Source organism: Cynocephalus volans, chromosome 10 (assembly GCF_027409185.1).
Source record: "Cynocephalus volans isolate mCynVol1 chromosome 10, mCynVol1.pri, whole genome shotgun sequence".
NCBI classification, from domain to species: domain Eukaryota; kingdom Metazoa; phylum Chordata; class Mammalia; order Dermoptera; family Cynocephalidae; genus Cynocephalus; species Cynocephalus volans.
The window spans coordinates 46,275,309-46,302,530 of NC_084469.1; the positions used below are offsets into that span (position 1 = coordinate 46,275,309).

At 40.4% G+C, this 27,222-nt stretch overlaps 1 protein-coding gene across 3 annotated transcripts; it reads right to left on the reverse strand.

The window, feature by feature from the left end:
- Window positions 1-234: 234 nt before the first annotated feature.
- Window positions 235-20,408, reverse strand: ZNF287 (zinc finger protein 287). Of its 3 annotated transcripts, none has more exons than XM_063110899.1 (6): window positions 20,182-20,408; window positions 18,617-19,214; window positions 17,864-17,961; window positions 8,971-9,097; window positions 8,420-8,506; window positions 235-2,071 (listed from the first exon to the last, which is right to left on the reverse strand). In XM_063110899.1, the coding sequence occupies exons 2-6, from the start codon at window positions 19,017-19,019 to the stop codon at window positions 504-506; spliced, it is 2,283 nt and encodes a 760-aa protein (XP_062966969.1). In that variant the 5' UTR covers window positions 19,020-19,214; window positions 20,182-20,408; the 3' UTR covers window positions 235-503. The 3 variants fall into 3 exon arrangements, with proteins under 3 accessions (XP_062966969.1, XP_062966970.1, XP_062966971.1); XM_063110900.1 differs by lacking the exon at window positions 20,182-20,408 and adding an exon at window positions 19,889-20,069; XM_063110901.1 differs by lacking the exon at window positions 235-2,071 and adding an exon at window positions 4,732-5,343.
- Window positions 20,409-27,222: the final 6,814 nt, after the last annotated feature.

A 27,222-nucleotide genomic window follows, 5' to 3' on the forward strand; every position in this document is an offset into this window, starting at 1 on the left:
CCCACTGGTTCCACATGGCAGTTATGGCATAACAGGAAAAGGGGAAGTAAAAAAGGAGAGGGAACCCTTTATATATTTTAAGGCTTCAAAGCTGGGAAGAAATAAAGGCCTAAGCAGCTTTTCCTTTTCTATAATGTCAGGATTATTCTCTCGTGTGAAATCTCTACTAGACAGACTCTTTCCCAAGTTACACTCATAAGGCCTCATTAAGAAGTACACAGTAAGAGTTGATGATCACAGGTTTCTCAATACCCTTTCATCGGGTTTCTTTCTGGAATAAATTAAACCAATATCAAAGGTTAAGAAGCCAATAAAGTTTTCTTCTCAAATTTCACATTAAACGTAAATAGGTTATATCCATATTACTAATTCTGATACTTCTGCTGAGTGGTATCTAACATATATTGCACTTCTTCGGATTTCTTTTGAATGTTTTAACAGAGTGCAGAAAATAAAATTTAAACGATAAAGTCGTAAAAGCGAAATGAAGTCTCCCATACCCATTAGTTACGATGTTTGGCACCCGTATGAACACGCTGATGCTGAATAAGGTTTGTACTCTGGGTGAAGCTTTTACCACATATACGACATGCATAGGGCTTCTCTCCTGTGTGAATTCTCTGGTGTTGAATAAGGCATGTTCTCTGGCTAAAATCTTTATCACATTCATTACATTTATAGGGTCTCTCTCCAGTATGAGTTCTCTGATGTTGATTAAGTGATGAGGAATAAATAAAAGCTTTCCCACATTCGTTACATTTATAGGGTTTCTCTCCAGTATGGATCCTTTGATGCTGAGTAAGATTTGCACCCTGTCTATATGCTTTCCCACATATATTGCATTTAAAGGGTTTTTCTCCATTATGAATCCTCTGATGTTGAGTAAGGTGCACACTCTGGCTGAATGCTTTCCCACACACACTGCATTTATATGGTTTCTCTCCTGTATGTGTTCTATGATGTTGAGTAAGGTTTGCACTCTGGCTGAAGGCTTTCCCACATATATTGCAAATATAGGATTTCTCTCCAGTGTGGGTAGTTTGATGTTGAATAAGAGTTGAGGAATGAGCAAAGGCTTTTCCACATTCATTACATTTATAACACTTCTCTCCAGAATGAATTCTCTGATGTCGAATAAGGTAAGTACTCTGACTAAACACTTTCCAACACTCATTGCATTTATATGGTTTCTTTCCAGTATGTATTTTTTGATGCTGAAGAAGGTGTGTACTCTGACTGAAAGTTTTTCCGCATTCGTTGCATATATAAGGTTTTTCTCCAGTATGAACTCTCTGGTGATTAATCAGTGATGAACTATGGCTGAAGGTTTTACCGCATTCCAAGCATTTATATGGTTTCTCTCCAGTATGTGTCCTTTGATGTATAGTAAGGTGTGCACGCTGACTAAAGTCTTTCCCACAGTCATCACACTTATAGGGTTTCTCTCCAGTATGAATTCTCTGATGTATAGTAAGGTGTGCACGCTGGCTGAAGGCTTTACCACACTGGTGGCATTCATATGGTTTTTCTCCAGTATGCATTCTCTGATGTGCAATGAGGGATGAGATATGCCTAAACTCTTTCCCACATTCTTCACATTCATAAGATTTCTCTTTGGCATGGGAACTTTGGTGTTTCAAGAGAGATGGGTATTTCCTAAATTTTTTCCCACACACATTACATTTATAAGGCTTCTCTCCAGGAAGTATTTTCCCATGTACAATACCATACGAGACATGATTGAATGCTGCGCTGCCTTCATTGTACACAGAAGATTTATTATCTGATTGGCTTTCAAACTGTACAATTAGATTTGAGTGCTTTTCAAAATTATTCCTATATATATATTTACTAAGATACTCTCCTGTAGGATCATCTTCTTGTGAAAGGACTGACTTCAAACTGAAATTTCTTTCATTAGTGGAAATTTTCCTGAAGGTATCTGCTGTTTGCCTCTCTAATCTGACATCGTAGTCATATGATTCTTCTAATTTGACGGTCTGGGTTCCAGTCTTTCTGAATTTAGAAAGATTGTCTACTGGAGTACATGCATGGGCTTCAGTTTTCCATTCTGAAATAAAAAGAATATAAAAAGTCTTTCTCTATTTGCAGAAAGGAAACTGCCATAATAGAAACAAAACATGAATAAAATGCCTAAACACTGTAGCTCTGACAGTCTCATTAACATGGTCCTTAAAACCTGGGAAAAGAGACTAAGAGGGCAGGAAAAAAGGAGGCTAAATTGTTGAAAATGGAGAAGCTCCTCACTTCAATGTGGGCACAGAGTAAATAAAATAGACTAGGTGAGGTGACAGAGCTAGGAGACTTAAAAACAGTAGATAAGACTGTGTAAAAACAGTGGATAAGAACTTGGGATGGCTTCATGAATTAATTTACATAATGGGATCATAAAATAGGCCTTCTGACGCTCATCACCTCCTCTTCCAATCTCCTCTGCACAATCCTACATGATATTCCTAAAGCAATTTCATGGAGTGCTTTCTATGCTCAAGTATCTCTAGTAAATCTCCTATAGCCTAAAGCAATGGTGATCAAAGTGCAGTCCCCAGACTAGCAGCATAAGCATCACTATCACCTGGAAATGTGTTAAAACTGCTGGGTCCCACCAGACATACCAAATCAGAAACTCTGGCAGTGTGGCTGAGCAATTTGTTTTAGCAAGCCCTGAAGAGGGGGTTATGTTGCACACTAAAGTTTCAGGACCAGTGGCTTAAAAGATAAGTTAAAGAGAGGAAAAGAAAAAAGTTCAGGATACCTCACATTCAGGTATTTTGGCATTCAGTCCCAAAATAATCTAACCTTTTGCTATTTTATTATATCTTCTACTACACCTCATATTCACCTTAACTTAAAGTTTAAAGTTATCCATTACTTCCTCATAATCTTCTATAGATGCCATGCTAATCCCAGACTCTAGGCCTTCTGTTATGATACCGTCTCCACCTATTAAAAAAGATGTTTATAGACCAGCTCATGTTTCCCTCTAAAATGCTCCTTCTTAGATTCTAAAATACAGATTAGGAAGAATAATATATGAAACTGCCTTTTTTATAGGTCAAAATAGCTGAATGTCAGCAATTTCATATGGTTCAACCTAAGGTAATGTTGGGCCCATGACAGAACTTGGCAGTACATGATTATGTCACAATTTTTGTGCATTTCTTATATTTCCAATTTAGATGCAAACTTGGGAAATAGCTTATGCTTTCATATTTCTTTCAGAAAATGGCCCAAGACTCCGGATGTGGTGGCCACCCAACTGAACTGGTAAAATACATGACAATAACTTGTATGAAGGTGAACTCAAATGAAAGTGTATGCATATACACACCCACACACAAATAAAAAACAAAAAAATTCTGACACCAAACCCAGCTGCAAGGCACTCAAATATGTATTTGTGATACCTAATATGTTCCCAATATGGTGATTCAAAACAAATCTTAAGTTATAAGACCCTTGCCCTTTGAAACCAGGTGGTAAACACATAACTTGCAAATATTAAGAATTATATGGTGTAATATAATCAAATATAGAATTTATATAATATAGGAAAAATAGTACTTGATAGTTCAGAAACTTTCTAAGATGCAGATCAGAGTATAACTTGACAAATATATCCAACTCAATAGAATAGTATGCAGCTATTGGAAATGACAGCTATCTCCATCAATAAGTGACTAGAATATGGGATAATGGAATATTGATAACTGGTAATAATAATTAGGTAGGTCTAGGTACATTGATATAAAAAGTTATGCAGGACACATTATTAATTGAACAAAATCAGGTATGTAAAAGTATGTATAGCAAGATCCTCTCTGTGTAAAGATATGCTATATGTATTAAAGATAGACAGACAGATACCCACACACCCAAACACTGACAATCTACAGGGAGAAGGCCCTGGTAATGACTGAGGGGAGGAAGACACATATGTAATTTGCTTCCTTGTACGGCTTGAATTTACAGCCTACTTGTATTTTATTCAAACACAAACATCAAGGGCTGGCCCATTAGCTCACTTGGGAGAGCGTGGTGCTGGTAACACTAAGGTCATGGGTTTGGATCCCCATACTGGTTAGCCAACAACCTCCCCCCCGCAAAAATCATAGTTGACACCAGAAAATGTTTAGGAATCATGTTAAATGAAAAAAGCAGTATCATAACTAGCATGAAAACACATTAGAAAAATGCTAACAATGAGATTATAGGTTTTTCTTTCTATTTTCTAATTTTCAATAAATTGGCTATATTACTTTTATTGCTATTTAGTACTAGAAATGTAGTTAAGGTTACCTTTATAGAAGAAAGCATTTTTAAAAGCAGCTTTTTCAAACCAGGATTTGTTATGCCCCTCCCAAAAAGAACAAAATGAGAATGTGAATAGACTGTACAGGTGGGTGTATATATACACCCAAAAAAGATGAGACAGTACCAGAAGCTGTTTAACTTCTATGTCATCGGAATCAGTCCATGGCAGATTGTACACACACCTGAAAAAGAAGTACTTAAGCACTTTTCTTTTTTGGCAGCTGGCCAGAATAGGCATGGAATGCTGTACCTTATAAAAATGAAGAACTGAAGTTACAATAAACAAGCGTACAGCAACAAGTCTGAATAATAACCATGAATAAATTGCCACTAAAAGCATTCATTTTAAAACACATCAGTTTATTAGAAATTCAGAAACTGAATCATTAAGCAGGGCTTAAATATGTGTATATCACTAACAAGAAAGGGTTGGTTAGAAGTGGTAAGTATCTGGGGCTGGCTGGTTAGCTCAGTTGGTTAGAGTGGTGCTGATAACACTATGGTCCAGAGTTACATCCCTGTATGGCCAGTCGCCAAAAACAAAACAAGACAAAAAAAGAAATGGTAAATATCTGTTGGTTAATAAGGCCAAATAGTGGTATACTATTTCTAATAGAGGACATCAGTGTTCACTCAGGTAACCAAGGAAAGCTTCAGTGAGACTATAATTTCAGTTGTGCCTCAAAAGAATGGCTAGGTCTTGTGAATTACCAAAGTTTCCGTTTCTTAAAGTATGACTAATTAGATATCTGAACCATAGGTTCAACTATTACGTATCTCTGAGCTGGCAAGAAAGTCAAATCCACAGATGCCAAAAAATTAATATGAAGGCAGGAAGTCAGCAAGAGCTGCCTGAGATAGCTCCTCGAATCCTGTTGATGACCTTAAGCTTCCACTCTGAGAGTGCAAGGGGCTTTGGGGCCAGAAGACGAAGCCTGGGGCCCAACCAAGAAGAGAAGGTTGACAGAAGTCTCTTTCACAGAGGATTACAAACTATGTGAGGACAGGCTGGAAAAACAAAACAAAAAAACCCCATCACTACAGAAGGAAAAAAGCAACTTGCTTTTCTCAGTCTTGGTGCTCTTTGGAGGGAGAAAAAAAATCTCCCCCCAAAATGCATAACCATAAACAACTCCTTTTTGTGGACTGTCAGGCCTAATTTGTACTCTTTGAACGATGTAAAAATGCCTGAGAAGTTAACTTAAAATGGTCCCAAACTGGCAGTGTCTCCCAGAAGACTATCCTGACTCTACTCCAGGCTTGTTTTGATTACAGTATGTATGTTTTCTCAGTGGTTAGAGTGAGCTGAATTTATTCTCCAATTTAGTGTGCTATAGGTGTATTTTTGTGCCATTCTGCCAAACTAAGGCAAATAAGGCAATATATTATCGAGAAGAATTAGCTCTTTAAGTCATATGACCCTTAAACACCTAATGACCAAAGATAACTTTTTTAAAAAAATGAAGCAATTCACTTGAAGGTAGCATATTATGTTTTGTTGTTATTGTTTAATTCACTGTTATTGGTGCTATTTTCTAGCACCAATATTGGTAGACATACAAGAAATCAGTGCCTTAAAAAAAAAGAATAGGAAAGCAAGATGCAAGAGTATTCACAATGTACTTCTTCTGTATGCAAAAGGAGATATAAAAATATATTAAAGATTTATTTTTGCAAAGAGAAACATAGGAAGGATAAACCAGAAACAACATGGTTACCTATAGAGACTGGATGGGAACAGGGCAGAAGGGATGGGAGTGTTTATCTTTCTAAATAGTTTTGACTTATGAAACATGTTAATATTTTTACATACTCAAAAACGTAAAATCAAAAATCAAAAACAAGAAAACACTATCCTTAATAGGACATATTCTAAGGATGAAAAGGACTTCAAAGAAATCTTGAACTAGCAGTTTGTTATCAGTAGTGGTATTGATGTAATTCTGAAACTATTTTTGTGGGTAACATATGATAGAGCAAATAAGTAAACATATTGATGTTGCTGTGAACCAGGTTATTTGCTGTATGGGAAAGGAGATACAAAATGGAATATGGTTATATACAAAATGAATACCGTTGTGGTGTTAGATTTGAATTAGTTATCGGTGTAAACTCATGACTTTACAAAACAAAACAAAACTACATACACACATATTTCCCAACTCTATCTGCTGAACAGATCTAGAAGCAATGCTGTCCATGATAGTGATACCCTAATAAATGATACCAAAAATAGTGAGCACACTTACTGCCCAGATCTTGGTTTCTAACTACTATTCCCCACTAAAATGAACCAGGGTTCTTTGGAGAAGTTCCAGGTCTAAGGTTAGCACAAGGTAAGCCTAAAGAACATCTTGTTGTGCCAGAAAGCAAGGAAATGTTTAAAGACTAATGGGAACATGTCAAAAAGATGTTGGACTTGCTTTGAAGGGCTCGTGTTGCCTGAATTTGGGACAAATGAGCATCAAAAAGAAAAACAAAAAAGCACTAGAATTAATAGACAAATAACACATTAAATTTTCAAAAATTCCATTACACGATGTGGTACATACACATAAAAATGGGGTGGGAGGAGGGAGATCTATTCTTTACAGAATAATGCTATTAATCATTTAGAAGAGATGACTGAATTAGCAAATCAACATTTTGCAACCAGCAATACAATAAAGCAAGGACCATCAATGGATGCTAAAAATCTTACATAAAAGGTTATCAAGGAATAGAACAGTCATGTGTACTCAAAGTATCACTCCAATCACTTGACAGATCACTTACTAATTACAAAGAAAAAAATGTGCCTTTAAAATGAAGATCCTTTAGATACCACCTTAATCAAATTGAGCATCGGCAATGAGGTGCCTCCTGAGGAAATGCAATGGAAAGTACATATCGCCTCTGAAATATTCTTGAAAAAATGTTTAATCTGAATCAAATCATGAGAAACAAAGCTAGATGGATCATTCTTAAAAAAAAAAAAAACAACTGGCCTGGATCCTTCAACAAGTAACAGTATCATGAAAGATTAAAAAAAAAAAAAAAAAAAAAAAGGCTGGGGAACAGTTCTATATTAAAAGAGACTAAAGACATGAGATAAATAAGTAGAACGTGATTCCTGACTGGATCCTAGATTAGGTAGAAAAATATCTATAAAGAATATTTTTGGAACAGTTGGAGAAATCTGAATATTAGATTATATGTTTGATGACACTGGTATAAATGTTAAATGTCTGGAATGAGAATGGATGCTTATATGGGAGAATGGTGTATGTTCTTTGGAGATGTCTGGGGGTGAGATGTCATGATGCCTGTATAACTAAATTTCAAACGGTTCCATTGCAAAATTAAAGTGTGTGTAAAAAGGTAAAGCAAAAGTGGCTAAAAGATGATAATTAGTGATTCCAGGTAAAAAGTATATAGGTGTTTAATGTACTGCACCTGTGACTTTTCTGTAGGTTTGTGTATCAATCTGTTTCTGTTGATTATAACAGATTACCTGAAACTGGGTAATTTATAAAGAAATGAAATTTATTTCTTACAGTTTTAGAGGCTGGGAAGTCCATGGTCCAGGGGGTGTATCTGGTGAGGGCCTTTTTCTGGGTGGGAACTTTCTACAGGGTCCTGTGGCGATGCAGGGTAACACATGACGAGAATATTGCAAGCTCCCTCACATGTGCTCCTTATAAAGCCACCAGTCCACACCCATGATTAACTCATTACTCCATGAATGACTCACTCCATGATTAACTCATTACTCCATGAATCAATCCATTCATAAGGGCATAGTCTTCACCATCTGATCACCTCTCAAAGGCCCCACCTCTCAAATATCGTAATCAGATTTCCTACCCTCTTAACACTGTTACAGTGGAGACCAAGTTACCAACACATGAAGTTTTGGGGGACACATTTGACCCATAGCAGTCTGAAATCTTTCAAAACGAAATTATGGAGGAGAGAAGAAAGGAATGGGAACGACCAAAAAATTCATTAGTATAGAACAGGTTCAATAAATTATGAGACAATAAAATATGATGCAGATGTAGACTCTTTAATTCAAAGAGGCTCATGTGCTGGTTTTTCTCACCTGGACTAGGGCCTTCTAAAATTTCTTTTATCACCATCCATGGCTCTTCCAGTAAGGGAATCACAGTTGGTCTGTACACTGTAAGTCCTGTTCAGGAGAAATATAATGACTTTTATCCTGGAATGTAAACAGTCGTTCAAAGTTTGTTACCTGATTTCTCCAATGTTTCATGGACATGATCTAATAAGAGAATTAGGTCATTGTCCTTTTCAGAGCTAGGATAAAAATTTCCTGCCCCCTAAGAGGATATGTGCATGGAGATCATGGGGGGAAAACCCTTTATAGTAGCAGAAAATGGGTAAGGTAGAGTTGGGTGGCGGTACTGTGAAACTGTGCATCACAATTTCCAACGATCTTTCACTTAAAAACCTTTTTTTGGGAAAAGGGAGTAGAGCATGACCATTTTTGTACCTGAATGGGATGAAAACACTCATCTCTAGACCCCATTTTAAGCCAAGTACTTCAGAGGCCCAACCCATTCTTAATAACTGGAGACAGACAGATACTCTGGTGGGCATGCAGGGAGAAGGAAGGCTGTAGATGATCCTTACCCAGAGAAACCATGTTCCAGTAGTTCTGTAATGTCACAGTCTTGTATAATTCCTTCTGCACAGGACGCATTAGCTCCCAGTCCTCCTGGGTGATGTCCACAGCCACATCTTTGAATGTCATTGACTCCTAAAATATCAAATATAACTTAGTTCAAGAACTAGTGGGAAGGGGGACAGTGATAACACTGGGTGCATGTATGCTGGTGGTAGGGTCATAGAATCTTAAGCTTTTGTAGGATCCTAAAAGTTGTCTAGTCATAACCCTCACCCAGGGTGTGGACAACCCCACAGCATCCCTCAATGGCCCTAAAGAGAAGTTTGAAAAGAAAGTAGAACTTATTGTTTTCAACTGGCACTAGTGCATGCATTGCTGGCTCCATCTTAAAGAAAGGGTTTTAAATTTTAAACATAGATGACAGTTGAATGGTTTTGCTTTTCAGCTTTGCCTTGAGAATAAATTCAATATATTATAATTAAAATTTTAACATATTTTTGCATGCTCTATGATGAAATGCAATCATTCATTCATTCATTCTTTTAAGAAATAAAACTGGTAAAAACAGCCACACTGTTGAACTGCTGTACTTTAAGATACATTTCACAATCTGGTAAGGTTAGTGTCCCTTTTTTGCTCCTCTTCATTTTGTTAAAAAAAATTCTTCATTAATCTTTGCTTTGGATTGAATGTCCCCCCAAAACTTAATCCCCACCATAACTGGGGATATCCTATTACGGTAATTGAAAGGTGGGGCCCTGAAGAGGTTGATGGTTTAATGGTGGTCGTGGGCGTGATCCTGAAGACTTTAAAAGGATAGCACGTGAGAAGTTCTTTCTCTCCAGGTTTCAAGATGGCGGTGGCTACGGCGGCTGGCGCGGAGTAGCTGAGGTGGAAAAGGCGGCCACTGGGCCTCAGGCAGCCGGGAAACTTGTGGACCTTCCTCTTGCCATCTCTTAAGGGAGGACCGCTGCTGGTGGCTGGTCGTGGGGGGTGACCGCCACTTTGCCCTCAGCAGGAGAGGCTGCCTCACTTACAGGCAACAGCTTTGAAGTGTGGAGCAGGAAAAGAACTGTTTCTTAGCTGCAAAAGCGAGTCTCGAAACAGGGAACACGGTGCCAGGGCTGCTGTGAATGCAGACAGGATCCCGGAGGCTGGGGCCGCGCTGAAGGCGGCCAGCTGCCCTATTCAGGATTCGAGGTTTCAGGCCGGCATTAAAGAAGATTCCTGGGAGCGCCCGAGCCGCACCGCGACTGAACAGCCCGAGGCGGCAGCGGCTGAGAACGGGGAAGGCGGCAAACCAGAGGCAGAGAGTGAGCGCCCGACCTGGCACAACCCTGTGAGTGACCCCTGGACCAGCCCTGTTTGGGGGGCTGACGCCCATCCGGCTCCCGCCTGCATCACCAGGCCACTCACCGCCCCGGTGCTGCCTCCATTTTCCCAGGTGCTGGCAGCTCCGCCCGGCTCGGCTGCCACTGAGCCTTCCCATTTGCCTGGCCCGGGGCGGGGCTTTCCGGAGCCTGCGGGCCGGTCTCCCCTCCCACTCCCTCCGTGGTTCTCTGGCGGGTTGGTGGCGTGGGGCGTCCCCGGCCAGTGTCGGGAGGGCAAGGAAGTACGGGCGGGCCGACTGTCACTCCACCACACCCTGGACTCTGGCCCCCGGTAAACTTCCTGTTACTGGGAGGCAGATACCATCTCTGCGGCCACCAGTTTGGAAAAAAGCCTAATGAATTTCTGGTTGGGAACAGTGTGGTAGGAGAGTTCCCAGGTCCGCTTGAACCTGCTGGAGAGCTGGCTGCAGGCGGGCGCTAGACTCGGTTTATACGGGGGGGATACAAAGGTGAACAAGTCCCGAGAAAGATCTACACAGTGCTACAAAGGCACCCAGAGCGACCGGTCATCTGTGCCTAGCAGAAACCTGGTAGACTTCCTGGGCGAGGCGGTGCCGAGCAGGGTCTTGAAGGCCCAGCTGATAGACGAGGGTTGCAGAAGACACGCCCCAGCCCAGCACAGTGCGCACAGAGTGGGGAGACGTGCGGCCAGGGAGGCGGAGACTCGACAGAAACCATACACCCTGTGGGGTCGCCACTGCATGATCCAACAGCCTGGGCCAGAGCACACGGAACAGGGAGAAATCCTGCACAGGAAGTGAAAGCTCAACAGCGATCACACACCCTGTGGTACGTGATCCACCAGCCCAGCAGAGTCCAAGCTGACCAGAAAGGTGGCTCCCCGGAGAAGCCCAAGACCTGAGGCAACCACACACACACAAGGCACTAGAGGCCAACTGAGCAGCCACGGAGGTAGCCATACAAAATTGGCAACCACAGCAACATCCTAGTTATTCATTAGTCTCAAACCAGTGGACTGTGAAACCCCCTGCCACAATGAATAAACATCAAAAAAAAGATACCAGAAATACAAAAAATCAAGAAAGTACACCACCAAAAGTTAATAAATCTCAAACTCTAGACCCTATAGAACAAGAAGCCCTTGAAATGACTGACAAGGAATTTCGAGTGATAATTCTAAGGAAACTGAATGAGATACAAGAAAACACAGCTAGACATCATGAGGAAATGAGGAAAAGTATACAGGATCTGAAAGAGGAAATGTACAAAGAAATCAATGTCCTGAAAAAAAATGTAGCAGAACTTGCTGAACTGAAGAAGTTATTCAGTGAAATAAAAAACACAACGGAGAGTTTAATCAGCAGGCTTGTCGAAGTTGAAGAGAGAACCTCTGAACTTGAAGATGGGCTGTTTGAAATAACACAAGCAGACAAAAAGAAAGAAAACAGAATCAAGGACATTGAAGAAAATCTGAGAGAGATATCAGACAACCTCAAGCGCTCAAATATCCGAGTCATGGGTATTCCAGAAGGGGAGGAAAATGGAGATTCTATTGAAAACATATTCAAAAAAATAGTGGCAGAAAACTTCCCAGGTATAGGAAAAGTCACAGATCTTCAGATCCAGGAAGCTCAATGATCTCCAAACGTATTCAACTCAAAAAGGCCTTCTCCAAGACATGTCATAGTCAAATTGGCAAAACTCAGAGACAAAGAGAGAATCTTAAAAGCTGCAAGAGAGAAGCATCAAATCACCTATAAGGGAGCCCCAATCAGGCTAACATCAGACTTTTCATCACAAACCCTAAAAGCTAGAAAGAAATGGGATGATATTTTCAAAATACTAAAAGACAAAGATTGCCAGCCAAGAATACTCTACCCTGCAAGGCTATCCTTCCGAAATGAAGGGCAAATAGTATATTTCTCAGACAAACAAAAACTGCGGGAGTGCACTACCACACAACCACCCTTACAAGAAATCCTCAAGGGAGTACTGGGATTGGTTCCTGAAAAATAACTACCACTGCCATAAAAACCCAAGAAAAATCAATACCCACTAGTATAATAAAAATGGCATTCATGAAGAGAAGACAAGCAAACAAAAACGCTATCTACAACCTAAGGAACCAACAAACACAGAAACCAAACAGTAAATCAGAAAGCAAGGAACAAAAGACACCTAAGACAACCAAACAACCAATAAAATGCTAGGAATAAATCAACACCTTTCAATAACAACTCTTAATGTAAAAGGCTTAAATTCCCCAATCAAAGGACACAGACTGGCTGACTGGATCAAAAAGGAGGACCCAACTATATGCTGCCTACAAGAGACCCACCTCACCCATAAAGATTCACATAGACTAAGAGTGAAAGGATGGAAAAAGACTTACCATGCAAACAGAAAAGAAAAACGAGCTGGAGTAGCTATTCTTATATCTGACAAAATAGACTTTAAACTAAAAACCATAAAAAGAGACAATGAGGGACACTACTTAATGATAAAAGGACTGATCCATCAAGAAGACATAACAATCATAAATATGTACGCACCCAATGTTGGAGCAGCCAGATTTATAAAACCAACTCTATTAGACCTAAAGAAGGAAATAGACACTAATACCATAATATCAGGGGACCTGAACACCCCACTGTCAATATTAGACAGATCATCTAGGCAAAGAATCAGTAGAGAAACACAAGATCTAAACAAGACTCTAGACCAATTGGAATTGGCAGATATCTACAGAACATTCCACCCAACAACCTCAGAATATTCATTCTTCTCATCAGCACATGGATCATTTTCCAGGATAGATCACATATTAGGTCACAAATCAAGTCTCAATAAATTCAAAAAAATTGGAATTATCCCATGTATCTTCTCAGACCACAATGGATTAAAACTAGAAATTAATAACAAACGAAACTCTGGAAACTATACAAACACATGGAAATTAAACAGCATTCTACTTAATGACATATGGGTCCAAGAAGAAATCAAGCAGGAAATCAAAAAATTTATTGAAACCAATGAAAACAATGATACATCATACCAAAACCTGTGGGATACTGCAAAAGCAGTATTGAGGGGAAAATTTATTGCATTAAACGCTCACTTCAGAAGAATGGAAAGATGGCAAGTGAACAACCTAACACTTCACCTTAAAGAACTAGAAAAACAAGAACAATCCAAACCTAAAGTTAGCAGACGGAAAGAAATCGTTACGATCAGAGCAGAACTGAATGAAATTGAAAACCAAAAAACAATTCAAAGGATCAACGAATCACAAAGTTGGTTTTTCGAAAAGATAAATAAAATTGACAAACCATTAGCATGGCTAACAAAAAAAAGAAGAGAGAAGACTCAAATAACAAAAATTAGAAATTAAAAAGGTGATAGATATTACAACTGATTCATCTGAAATACAAGGAATCATTCGAGACTACTATAAACAACTATACGCCAACAAATTTGAAAATCTGGAGGAAATGGATAAATTTCTGGACACACACAAGCTCCCAAAACTGAACCATGAAGACGTAGAAAATTTGAACAGACCAATAACAATAAAGGAGATTGAAGCTGTTATCAGAAGGCTCCCAACAAAGAAAAGCCCAGGACCAGATGGATTCACAGCAGAATTTTACCAAACATTCAAAGAGGAATTGACACCGATTCTTTATAAACTATTCCAAAAGATTGAAACGGACGCAAATCTCCCAAACTCATTCTATGAAGCAAACATCATCCTGATACGAAAACCAGGTAAAGATATAATCAAAAAAGAAAACTACAGGCCAATATCCTTGATGAATATAGATGCAAAAATCCTCACTAAATTACTAGCAAACAGAATACAGCAACACATACGTAAAATTATTCATCACGATCAAGTGGGATTCATCCCAGGGATGCAAGGTTGGTTCAACATACGCAAATCAATAAATGTGATACACCATATTAATAAACTCAAACACAAGGACCATATGATCATATCTATAGATGCTGAAAAAGCATTTGATAAAGTTCAGCACTCATTCATGACAAAGACCCTCTATAAGTTAGGTATAGAGGGAAAGTATCTCAACATAATTAAAGCCATATATGCCAAACCCACTGCCAATATCATCCTGAATGGGGAAAAGCTGAAAGCTTTTCCTTCAAGAACAGGAACTAGACAAGGATACCCACTCTCACCACTCCTATTCAACATAGCGTTGGAAGTACTAGCCAGAGCAATCAGAGAAGAGAAGGAAATAAAGGGCATCCAGATTGGAAAAGATGAAGTCAAACTGTCCCTGTTTGCAGATGACATGATCCTATATATCGAACAGCCTAAAACCTCTACAAAAAAACTGCTGGAATCTATAAATGATTTCAGCACAGTAGCAGGATACAAAATCAACACACAAAAATCAGTAGCATTTCTTTTCTCCAATAGTGAACATGCAGAACGAGAAATCAAGAAAGCCTGCCCATTTACAATAGCCACCAAAAAAATAAAATACTTAGGAATTGAGTTAACTAAGGATGTGAAAAATCTCTATAATGAGAACTACAAACCACTGCTGAGAGAAATTAGAGAGGATATAAGAAGATGGAAAGATATCCCATGCTCTTGGATTGGAAGAATCAACATAGTGAAAATGTCCATACTACCCAAAGTGATATACAAATTCAATGCAATCCCCATCAAAATTCCAAAGACATTTTTCTCAGAAATGGAAAAAACTATCCAGTCATTTATATGGAACAATAAAAGACCATGCATAGCCTAAGCAATGCTGAGCAAAAAAAATAAAGCTGGAGGCATAACACTACCTGACTTTAAGCTATACTACAAAGCTATAATAACCAAAACAGTATGGTACTGGCATAAAAACAGACACACTGATCAATGGAATAGAATAGAGAATCCAGAAATCAACCCACACACTTACTGCCATCTGATCTTTGACAAAGGCACCAAGCCTATTCACTGGGGAAGGGACTGCCTCTTCAGCAAATGGTGCTGGGATAACTTGATATCCATATGCAGGAGAATGAAAATAGATCCATACCTCTCACCGTGTACTAAAATCAACTCAAAATGGATTAAGGATTTAAATATACACCCTGAAAGAATAAAACTTCTTAAAGAAAACATAGGAGAAACACTTCAGGAAATAGGACTGGCCACAGACTTCATGAATACGACCCCAAAAGCACGGGCAACCAAAGGAAAAATAAACAAATGGGATTATATCAAACTAAAAAGCTTCTGCACAGCAAAAGAAACAATTAACAGAGTTAAAAGACAACCAACAGAGTGGGAGAAAATATTTGCAAAATATACATCTGACAAAGGATTAATATCCAGAATATATAAGGAATTCAAACAACTGTACAAGAAGAAAACAAGCAACCCAATTAAAAAATGGGCAAAAGAGCTAAGTAGGCATTTCTCTAAGGAAGATATACAAATGGCCAACAGACATATGAAAAAATGCTCAACATCACTCAGCATCTGGGAAATGCAAATCAAAATCACACTGAGATACCATCTAACCCCAGTTAGGATGGCTAAAATCCAAAAGACTCTGAACGATAAATGCTGTCGAGGTTGCGGAGAAAAAGGAACTCTCATACACTGTTGGTGGGACTGCAAAATGGTGCAGCCTCTATGGAAAATGGTATGGAGGTTCCTCAAACAATTGCAGATAGATCTACCATACGACCCAGCTATCCCACTGCTGGGAATATACCCAGAGGAATGGAAATCATCAAGTCGAAGGTATACCTGTTCCCCAATGTTCATCGCAGCACTCTTTACAATAGCTAAGAGTTGGAACCAGCTCAAATGTCCATCATCAGATGAGTGGATACGGAAAATGTGGTACATCTACACAATGGAATACTACTCAGCTATAAAAACGAATGAAATACTGCCATTTGCAACAACATGGATGGACCTCGAGAGAATTATATTAAGTGAAACATGTCAGGCACAGAAAGAAAAATACCACATGTTCTCACTTATTGGTGGGAGCTAAAAATTAATATATAAATTCACACACACACACACACACACACACACACACACAAAACCGGGGGGGGGGGGGGGGAGAAGATATAACAACCACAATTACTTGAAGTTGATACGACAAGCAAACAGAAAGGACATTGTTGGGGGGGAGGGGGGAGGGAGAAGGGAGGGAGGTTTTGGTGATGGGGAGCAATAATCAGCCACAATGTATATCGACAAAATAAAATTTAAAAAAAAAAAAAAAAAATGAAGGAAGAACATTTATAAAGGAAAGTCCAAGAAAAAAAAAAAAAAAAAAAAAGAAGTTCTTTCTCTCCCTGTCTCTGCTCTGCCATGCGAGACCCGTGTGTTGCTATAAAGCCACCATCAAAGAAGACCCTCACCAGATGTGTTCCTTGGACTTTGGACTTCTGAGCTTCTGATACTGTAAGCAATAAATATTGTTTCTTTATAAATTACCCACTTCCAGGTATTTTGTTACAAGCAACAGAAATGGCCTAATGCACTCTTAAATGTTTATTTTTTCATAATATTGTCAGTATCTTTAAAAAATCATTTTGGGATTTTAAAATTACTTTAAGTGTATAATTTAGGGAGAACTGACACCTTTACAATATTCAAGTTTCTTTCATGTCCTATAAAATGATATAGAACATGAAGGAACTGCAAAGTTTACACTATGCTTAGTTCTAGATATTTAAAGCGTTTTTTTGGGGGGGGGGATACTGTGAATGGAATCTTTTATTTCATTTTATCATCTATCTGATTTTTATATTTAAGAAAGAGATTAATTTTTGCATGTCATTTTTCTATAGCAGTCACTTTCCCCAATTTTCCTATTACTGTTTCTAACAGTTTTTCCCTTGATTTTCTTAGGTCTTCCAGGTAAATGTTCATATCATCTATAAATAATCATTTTAACTTGGTTACCAAAGGCTTTCCAATTTCAGACCTTGTATATTTTTATAGCAAATCTTTCTCTTAAGGTGGCTTGAGTTGCTACTCAAAAATAACACAGACTTGTGATCAACAGTAATATCATAGAATACATGGCCTTTAATTACTTGCTAATGAGAAAAAATAATATTAGCAACTATTATTTACTGATCACTTAACTGTAATCCAGGCTAACCCAAGTCTCATGACATTTAGTCCTCAAAATCTAAGAGGTCAACTCTATTCATTAGAGATGAATAATTCTTGTCCCAAATCACAAATTCAATGGCAGAGCCAGGTACCAAACCCTAGGACTATCTGACTATGGAGGTCAATCCCTTAACCTCTGTGTGATATTGCTGACTTACAGTCAAAAACTGAGGAAAGACAAATCAAGGGAAGGCACTGGAAACCCATTTCCTATGTAGCACATTCACCTACCTTAACAGGCAGGGCAACTAAGGAGAGAAACTGAAGATAGGTTCTAGACAGGGCTTTGGGGGCACAGTAGTTACTGAGACGATATAAAATGTTCTCACACTAAAAAGGCATTTTAAAATCACAAAAGAAATTCAAACTCACTTTGGTCACCAAGTCATTTAGCCACCATGCTGGGCAAGCTTGGCTTCCTCTGGAGTCTTCCTCTGCGGTGTCTTGGGGAAGGGCAGAGTTCTGAGGAGCTAGGGAAGAGAAAGAGATCATGATGGAGATTAGTCCTGTTGAATAGCCTAGGAAACCCTTCACCAAATAGATGCCTATAGTTTCTTAAGGTAATAAGTCAGAAGGAAACCAAAAACAGCACTCTGACTTCAAAGAATCAGAAGGAAGGGCCAATGACTTCTCCTGAGATGCCAAAGCAGACTTCAAAAACAAGCCTGCTCTAGTACTCTTAAGTATGTGTACAAAATTCACAATTTTCCACTGAATCCTTATGTAAAACAAATTTTGTGAGTTGTCTCTTTTCTTAATAAGGCAATGTTCTCTGGACCCTTTCTATCTTTTTGGATATTTGTTATTATAAAATCCAATTCACAAAGCAAATGATTTATTAGTAGAAAGGTGTAAACCTCTGCAGGTAAACTTTCTGAGAGCTCACATAGGGGTAATTTGCTGTGTCTGGTCAGTCTTTCATGACATTTCTCCGAGTTTAGATAATGTGTGTTTGGTCCCAAGCAATCTGGAAGGGGAACATCATACAGGATGGAGCTCATGTGAAAGACTAACCCTAACTGATCTTTGTTCTCCTCAATTTCTTTAAAGGGGCTGCTCTCTGATATGCTAGTTGTGTTCTCTGACCACCCAGGATTCCTCCCCACTCCATTCCACATTTCTCACCTTCCTCTTCTAGAATCTGAGTCAAATCCTCCACCAGAGTCACCACTTCTTCACTGCTCTCTGGATACTGGGACTTCACCCAAGTCCTAACCTCCCCAGGCAAGATGGTCAGGAATTGCTCCAGCACCAGCAGATCCAGGATTTGTTCCTTTGAGTGAATCTCAGGTCTTAGCCACTTAAGGCAGAGCTCTCGGAGTTGACTCAATGCCTTTCGAGGACCAGCCAGGTCCGGGTATGAAAAATTCCTAAAATTCTGTCGACAGGTCTCAGTGTCACGCAAGTGTCTTGAAATAAGGATTTCCTTTTCTACCTTGTGGGGTCCACTCAGAGCCTTGTCTGGCTTCCACATAAGAAAGATTTGGGAGCGTGAAGAACTGGTCATCCTTTTCCTTGAGGCTAACATTGCTATAGACAGGAGAGTCAATCTGGCAATGTTCTTTTTACTTCAACAGTAGTAGTGAGCCAACTGCTTGAAATCTCATGCTACAGCCACAACATTACATCAAGGGGTGCTGCAGCCAGGGGCAGAAGAGAACAAGGTAGAGTTGGCAGCCTTAGCTACAAATTCTGAGCCCAGAACTTGCAGGGATAAGAGACTCTGAAACACAAGAATGAATCAAGGTCAAGAATTCCTGGTGTACTCTGCTATACATACACACTCACACAAACAGAATCCCCGCTGTGCACAGGTAAACGGACACACGTTTTATCTTGGTCTTCCTCCTCTATATCCTTAGGCTAGTAAGAGGACTGCAATCTGCTTGGGGTTGGTGGTGAGTGGAGCTGCCATGAAAAGGTGGTGACAGAGCAACGATTTAAAGAATCATGAGCAAAACGACAAACTTCTAACCCGTTGAAACAAAAATTATACATTTTTTACAGAAAAAATGTTTTAGTATTTTAGTCACTGGTGTTACAGAAGTTGTAATGACTGAACTGTCTCTCAATAACAGCAGAACAAATCTACTGTTACTTGGAACAAACTGGGAGGAGAATTTCTTCTTAATAAAGTGCTCAGTGTTCCCAACGGAACTGTCAGAGAACAAGAACGAGCCACTTATCTGCTTTGCATGTTAATGCCAACCTATTCTCGCTCGTCACTGTCACAGAGTGGGAAGACAGGCCGGCGGGACTGGAAAGCAGCAAACGTCGGTGAGATCTGAAGCCCTTTAAGTGCTTCTACAAGACACAGTTCCTTAAAGATACATTCAAAATAAGGATTCCGGAAGAAAACCACAGAATCGGCCTGACCTGACGGAGAACACACCCCACCTGTCCCGGGCTCCAGCTCCGAGCCCCGCTCAACCACACTCGTGCCGCCGAAGCCCACTGTTTACAAAGCCCCGCAGAGGGGACGTGCCGGCCTGCGTCTCCTCCCTTCCAGGCCGGGTCCCTCTCACTGCTCTTCGGCCTCAGGGTTGAGGGGAGCGTGGCCGCCAGGCACGCGCGGCCCCGGCCCGGGCCTTCCCGCAGCCTCCACCCCGCCCGCGCGCTCCCGCAGGCCGCGAGCACGGGCGCCGGCCTGGCCGCGCGGACAGTCGCGCCCGCCGCCGGGACACCGTTACCTGCGGCCGGGACCCGGCCGACACGCGGCCGAGCGACCAAGAGGCCACGGGCAACAATGGCGGCGGCGTCGCGGGCGCCTGCGTGGCGGGCTCAGGCCCGAGCTACGGAGGGACCGCTGGCTCCGCCGCTTCCCTTCCCCGGAAAACAGAACGCGTCTCGGCCAGGAGCCGAACGTCCCCTCGCGGTCCTGAGGAACCCGACCCGGAACCCCCGCCCCGCAGCTTCGTCGCGACCTCGCCTCGAAGTCACTGCGCATGTGCACCAGGGCAGCGCTGCGCGCCCGCAGAGCCAATCGGAGCCCGAGCTCCCGCAGCCCCCGCCCCCGAGCCTCGGGCCCTGGACTTGTCTCCATGGCAACCTCCTCCGCCCTCACTACCGTTAGCTCGCAGGGCTCTGAAGGGAACTTGAAAAAGAAGTTTCCCAGGGCAGAGGCAGGACTGGTAGAGGACCTGGGGGGGTCGGGGGTACCGGCATCTGGGGAGGGGTGCGGATGGGGGTCGAAGCCTCGCGCCCGGTACCCAGAGGGAACCGGGCGCCAGAGTTCCTAGAGGAAGGATGGACAGAGGACATGTGGCTCCAAAGACGGAACGACCTAACGTGCTGGTTCGGGATTTACTGTGCACAAACGTCACCGTTACACGTTCTGAGTCCCCCCTCAGGAATCGGAATCTGATTCTCAGACTCTCAGATTGGAAAAAAGAGCAACAGCCAACAACGTGTTATTTATAAGACACACAGAACAAATCTCATAAAACGCTGAAAAATAAAAGGACAGAAAGCACGTTTCAGACGTTTCTGTTGCCTACTGCGGTGTTAACACACCAGCCCCCAACTCAGTGGAGTTCAAAGGACAACCGTTTTATTATGCGCATGGATTCTGTGGGTCGGGGATTTGGAAGCGGGACGGCGGGGGCGGCTCTTCTCTGCCCCTCCGTGGAGCCTCAGCCGAGACGCTTTTACGGCTGGGAGGGGCCACCTCCAAGGTGGCTTTTTCACTCACGTGTTTATTGCTTGAGATGAAATCACTTAAAAACGAGCTCAACCTGGATTTGACCAGAGTGTCTAGATGTGGTCTGTCCAGCATAAACGACTCAGGGTAGTTGGACTTATTACATGGTGGTCTGGGATCCAAGAATGAGTGTTCCAGTGAACGAGGGAGAAGCTGCGTGGACGATTATGACAGAACCTTGGAAGTCACCTGGCACCAATTCTGTCACGTTCTTGGTCAAAAAGCAGTTACAAGCCGGCACAGAATCAAATGGAGGCAGATGTAGACCCCATGCGGGGAGTGTCAAAAAGTCTTAATACCACCACACCAGGAAAATTTTAACAAAAAGAAAGTTGGAAAGTGTGATGGTCTTTTGGTGTGTCAACTTGGTAGGCTACAGTCCCCTGCTATTCAAGTAAACACAATCTAGGTGTTGCTGGAAGGTTTTTTGTAGATGTGATTAAAATCCATAAACTCAGTTGAACCGAGTGTGGGAGATTATCCTAGATAATGTGGGTGGGCCTAGATTCAATCGGTTAAAAGGCTGTAAAAGCAGATCTGAGGCTTCCCTGATGAAAAAGAAACTCTGCGCAAGATATCTGCCAACCTGCCCTTCCTGATGGGCTGCCCTACGGACTTTGAACTTGCCTAGTCAGCCCCCTCAATCGAGTAAGCAAATTCCTTGCAACAAATCTCTGCTTCTCTAGTTGAACCCCGACTGATACAAGTAATAATTCTAATACTTGACAAACTGAAATTTAGGAAGATCACAAGGGAATAAATAGGAATGTTATACACTCATAAAAGGAAAAATCGACAGAGAAGATATATCCATCATAAATATATGTCTCTAACAATGAGGCCTCCAAACATACCAAGCAATAACTGATATAACTGCAGGGAACAAAACATAAATGAACAACTGAAAATTGTTCTGGAAATTTTAACAAACCTTAGAGTGCACACTGTGGTTGCTGCTAGGATGCCCCTTCAGGGATGCCAGCGTATTTGGCTGCTGATGGATAACAGCTAAATATCTCCCTGGGAATTGTCCTGGCTGAAGGGAGCTGCCTCTCACAAGTTAAATCGACTCCCCAGGGGCCGTCCACATCTGAAGATTGCTCAATGCAGGGGTTCAAATACCTGGCCTCCTTGACTCATGTGCAACCTTTCTAAAGGAGCATCTGGGCTTAAGAGTTCCTCGTGAGACCAAATGAGGTCTGTATTGGAATCATACAGCATTTCAATTATTCCTCTGCCCAGTGCTCCTTAGATCAGTCCTGTACAGGCATTCTTCTAGGTAACACTACCCAATAATGCCCCTGCATGCAGTTCTCCATCTCAGAATCTGTTTCCCAGGAATCTGCTCTAAAAGTTGATACCAGCGGTCATCCTAGGAAAGCAAACTCTAAAATAGGATTTTAAGCTGGATCAACTGCTAGCTTGCTGGCAATAAGGACCCTATCATTTGTGATTGGTAGAGTACCGATAGCACATGTCAGGTTGTAGCACTGCAATTGTCATAATAATCATTGGTGTCAAACTGGGGTGGAATATAGATGGAAAGGGATGTGCTGATGGATGCTATATTTCAGGTATTTGTGAGGTTGGGGGATGTATTAATTCTAAGGACTATGGAATTGAATGGCTATTACTGGATGCTATTGACAAGAAAAGACTGACAAGTGATTAATGATCAATTTAAGAGAAAGTGTGAGAATCAGAGGGCTTCTTGAAGCCTGATGGCAAAAAACCCCTGAGAATCAGGCCCTAGGATTACATTGTAAGGGTAGCATAACTTCAGCTAAGGTTGAATTCTCAGCCCCAGCCAAGTTTTCTTTGCCAAGGTCAGGACCCTGCTTAGAAAAGAGAAATCTGAGATTTGAGATGGGACATTTTGATTTGTGCTCACAAAAACCTGGAAACAACAACCTCTCTGAATTCTCTAGGCCTGCAAAAGTGGCCCATTCTTCCAAGTCTAAAGCTAACTCTCTGCGTTGCTTGAAGATGATGCAGACATAGGCTTGTACTTTGCAATAAAACTTGTGCCCCTCTCAGGACCTATGCTTTTCTCTCCTCCTGACCAGTAGACCAATAACTAGGGTCAAGTCACCACAAAACCCAACAGGGGAATTTCTGGGCCTCATAAGGGAGGAAAAGAACTATTCCCTGAAGATGCTACAGACCATAACCTATATGTACCTGCAGGAACTAGGAGAGTGTGTATGAGACTGGATCCTGAGGAGGCTGGATCAATGAGGGTGGAACTTGAGTACTAGAGAGTTTATTGAAAAGGAGCACACTCCCATGATTTAAACACTCTGGCGAGGATGCCAGGAGATGGGCTTTTGGAGGATTAGAGAAAGAGATGGCTCACACTAAGCAGAAATGCCAGAATTTCTTGACAGAAGATAAAAGGATGGATTAAAAGTGTCAGAGAACGAGCATACTGGGGTATACAGAGTAAACAAGGCTGGAAAACTTACCAGCTGACTATGTTTCATTGGAAGGTCTGGAAGATATCTGTTTAGGGGATTTGCTATAGAACTGTGCTCCCTAAGGATGGCACTTAACCTTCATAAACAAGGTAAGTTCAACTTGTACATTGAGCAATAAGACTGAAGTGGAAGGGAGGGAGAGGAAGCTATGGAGAAGATGAATAGAACATGGTGTTTCTGTAGGCAAGGTATGTGGGCAGACAAGCAGCAGTAGTGATCAATCTATACAGTAAAGTAAAATGAAGGATGGATGATCAGGAAGCTGAGCTAATGGAACCTAACAATCTCTTGCTCCATTTCCAGACCCTAGTCATTTTTCAGAACTGAAACCCATTGACTGAAGAAGCCAAATCTCCAGAAGTCAGGACCCTTCCTTACCACATTAAGTGTATGTGATAATTATTTTTCCAGCCCTCCCTCCAAAGGGACTTGTGGCCATTTACACTGGGAAAAGGGGAATACCTAGATGTTTCAAGGCTATTGGTTACAGTGTCTGAGTTGATATTGATCCTTAGGGCCCTGAGCATCACGATGATCTCTATGTTAGAATGGAGAAATGTGGGAGCCAGGAAATAAATGGAGGTCTATCTCTTGGCAGGTCCACAGGATTCACTGTCCCATCCAGTGATCAATTCCCAAGACCTTGAATATGTAATTGGAATGAATGTACTTGTAGTTGGCAAAACAGATTTGTTCCTTGGCTTGTAGGGTAAGTGCTCTCAAAATGGAAAGGCCAAGTGGAATATTCTGAAACTACCTCCCTACCCTATCCCTGGCCAAGACAAAAAAAAAAAAAAAAAAAAAAGAGCATCACATTCCAGAGGGAATTGCAGAGATTCATCTCTCTTAAAGACCTAAAGCGTGCAGGGTGGCATTCCTTATCATATCCCCATCTGATTAAACAGTCAGGCCCTTCCAAAAACTGATGGATTCTAGAGGATGACAGTGTATTATAAAAATCAAACAAGGAGTCACTCCAATTGCTTTCCTAGAATGGATTAAGATAGCCTCAAGTACATGGTATTCAACCTTTGCTCTGGTAAATGGTGAGAGATAGGGAGTCTAGTTTCATTCCTCTGCAAATGAATATCTAGTCTTTCCAGAGCCATTTATTGAAGAGGCTGTACTTTCCCCAGTGTATGTTCTCGACACCCTTGTTGAAGATCAGTTGGCTGTCAATACGTGGATTTATTTCTGGGTTCTCTATTCTGTTCCATTGGTCCATGTATCTGTCTTTTATGCCAGTATCATGCTGTTTTGGTAACTGTAGATTTTTAAAAAAAACTATTTTTAACATTTTTTTTGTGTGTCTTTTGGCCATTCATATATCTTCCTTTGAGAAATGCCTATTTAGCTCTTTTGCCCATTTTTTAATTCGGTTACTTGTTTTTTTGTTTTAAAGTTGTTTCAGTTCCTTGTATATTCTGGATATTTATCCTTTGTCAGATGTATATTTTGCAAATATTTTCTCCCACTCTGTTGGTTGTCTTTTAACTCTGTTAATTGTTTCTTTTGCTGTGCAGAAGCTTTTTAGTTTGATATAATCCCATTTGTTTATTTTTTTCTTTTGTTGCCTGTGCTTTTGGAGTCATGTTCACAAAGTCTTTGGTCAGTCCTATATCCTGAAGTATTTCCCCTATGTTTTCTTTGAGAAGTTTTATAGTTTCAGGTCTTATATTTAAGTCTTTAATCCATTTTGTGTTGATTCTGGTATATGGTGAGAGGTACAGGTTCAGTTTCATTCATCTGCATATGGATGTCCAGTTTTCCCAGCACCATTTACTGAAGAGGTAGTCTTTTCCCCAATGTATGTTCTTGTTACTTAGTCAAAGATCAGTTGGCTGTAAGTATGTGGGTTGATTTCTGGGTTCTTTATTCTGTTCTACTGGTCTGAGTGTCTGTTTTTATGCTGGTATCATGTGGTTTTTGTTAGTATATCTTTGTACTATAGTTTGAAGTCAGGAAGTGTTTTATGCCTCAGGCTTTATTTTTTTCTTTTTCTCAGGATTGCTTTGTCTATTCAGGGTCTTTTGCTCTTCCATATGAAAGTTAGTATTGTTTTTCTATTTCTGTGAAGAATGTCATTGGTACTTTGATAGAGATTGCATTGAACCTGTAGATTGCTTTGGACAGTATGGACATTTTCACAATGTTAATTTTTCCAATCCAAGAGCATGGAATGTCTTTCCCTCTTTTTGTGTCCTCTTTAATTTCTTTCAGCAGTGATTTGTAGTTCTCATTGTAGAGACTTTTTATCTCCTTGGTTAAATTGATTCCTAGCTATTTTATTCTTTTGGTGACTATTGTAAAGGGGCTTACTTTCTTTCTTTCTCTTTCTGTTAGTTTCTTATTGGAAAATATAAATGCACCTGATTTTTGTGTGTTGATTTTATATCTTGCAACTTTACTGAAGTTGTTTATCAACTGTAAGAGTTTTTTGGTAGAATCTTCAGGTATTTCTATATATAGGATTTTGTCATCTGCATACAGGGATAGTTTGACTTCATCTTTTCCAATCTGGAAGCCCTTTATTTCTTTCTCTTGCTTGATTGTACTTCCAATACTATGTTAAATAGGAGTGATGATAGTGGGCATCCTTGTCTTGTTCCCCATTCAGGATGATATTGGCAGTAGGTTTGTCATATATGGCTTTCACTGTGTTGAGATACTCTTCTTCTATACGTAATTTGCTAAGAGTCTTTATCATGAAGGATGTTGAATGCTTTTTATGCATCTATTGAGTTAATTATGTGGTTTTTGTCTTTGATTTTGTTGATGTGGTGTATCACATTTATTGACTTGTGTATGTTGAACCATCACTGTACCTCTGGGATGAATCCCACTTGATCGTGGTGTATAATTTTTTGATGTGTTGCTGCATTCTGATTGCTAATATTTTGTTGAGGATTCTGTGTCTATGTTCATCCAAGATATTGGCCTGCAGCTTTCTTTTTTTGTTGTGTCTATTACTGGTTTTGGTATCAGGGTGATGCTGGCCTCATAGAATGAGTTTGGGAGAGTGGCTTCTGTGTCAATTTTTTGGAATAGTTTGAAGAGAATTGGTATTAATTCTTCTTTCAAGGTTTGGTAGAATTTAGCAGTAAAGCCATATGGTCCTGCGGTTTATTTTTGATTGGAGACTGCTGATTACTGCTTCAATCTCATTGCTTGTTATTTATCTGTTAAAGTTTTCTATATCTTCTTGGTTCAGTCTTGGAAATTTGTATGTGTCCAGAAATTTATCCATTTTCAAATTTGTTGGTGTATAGTTGTTTGTAATAGTCTCTAATGATTCTTTGTATTTCTGTGGTATCAGTTGTAATGTCTCCTCTTTCATTTCTGATTTTTGTTATTTGGGTCTTCTTTCTTTTTCTAGTTAGTCTTGCTTATGGTTTGTCTGTTTTGTTTATCTACTCAAAAAACCAATTTTTCATTTCATTGATCTTTTGTGTCATAGTTTGGCTATTTCCTTTAGTTCTGCTCTGATCTTAATTGTTTCCTTTTGTTTACTAATTTTGGGGTTAGATTTTTCTTGTTTTTCTGGTTCTTTGAGG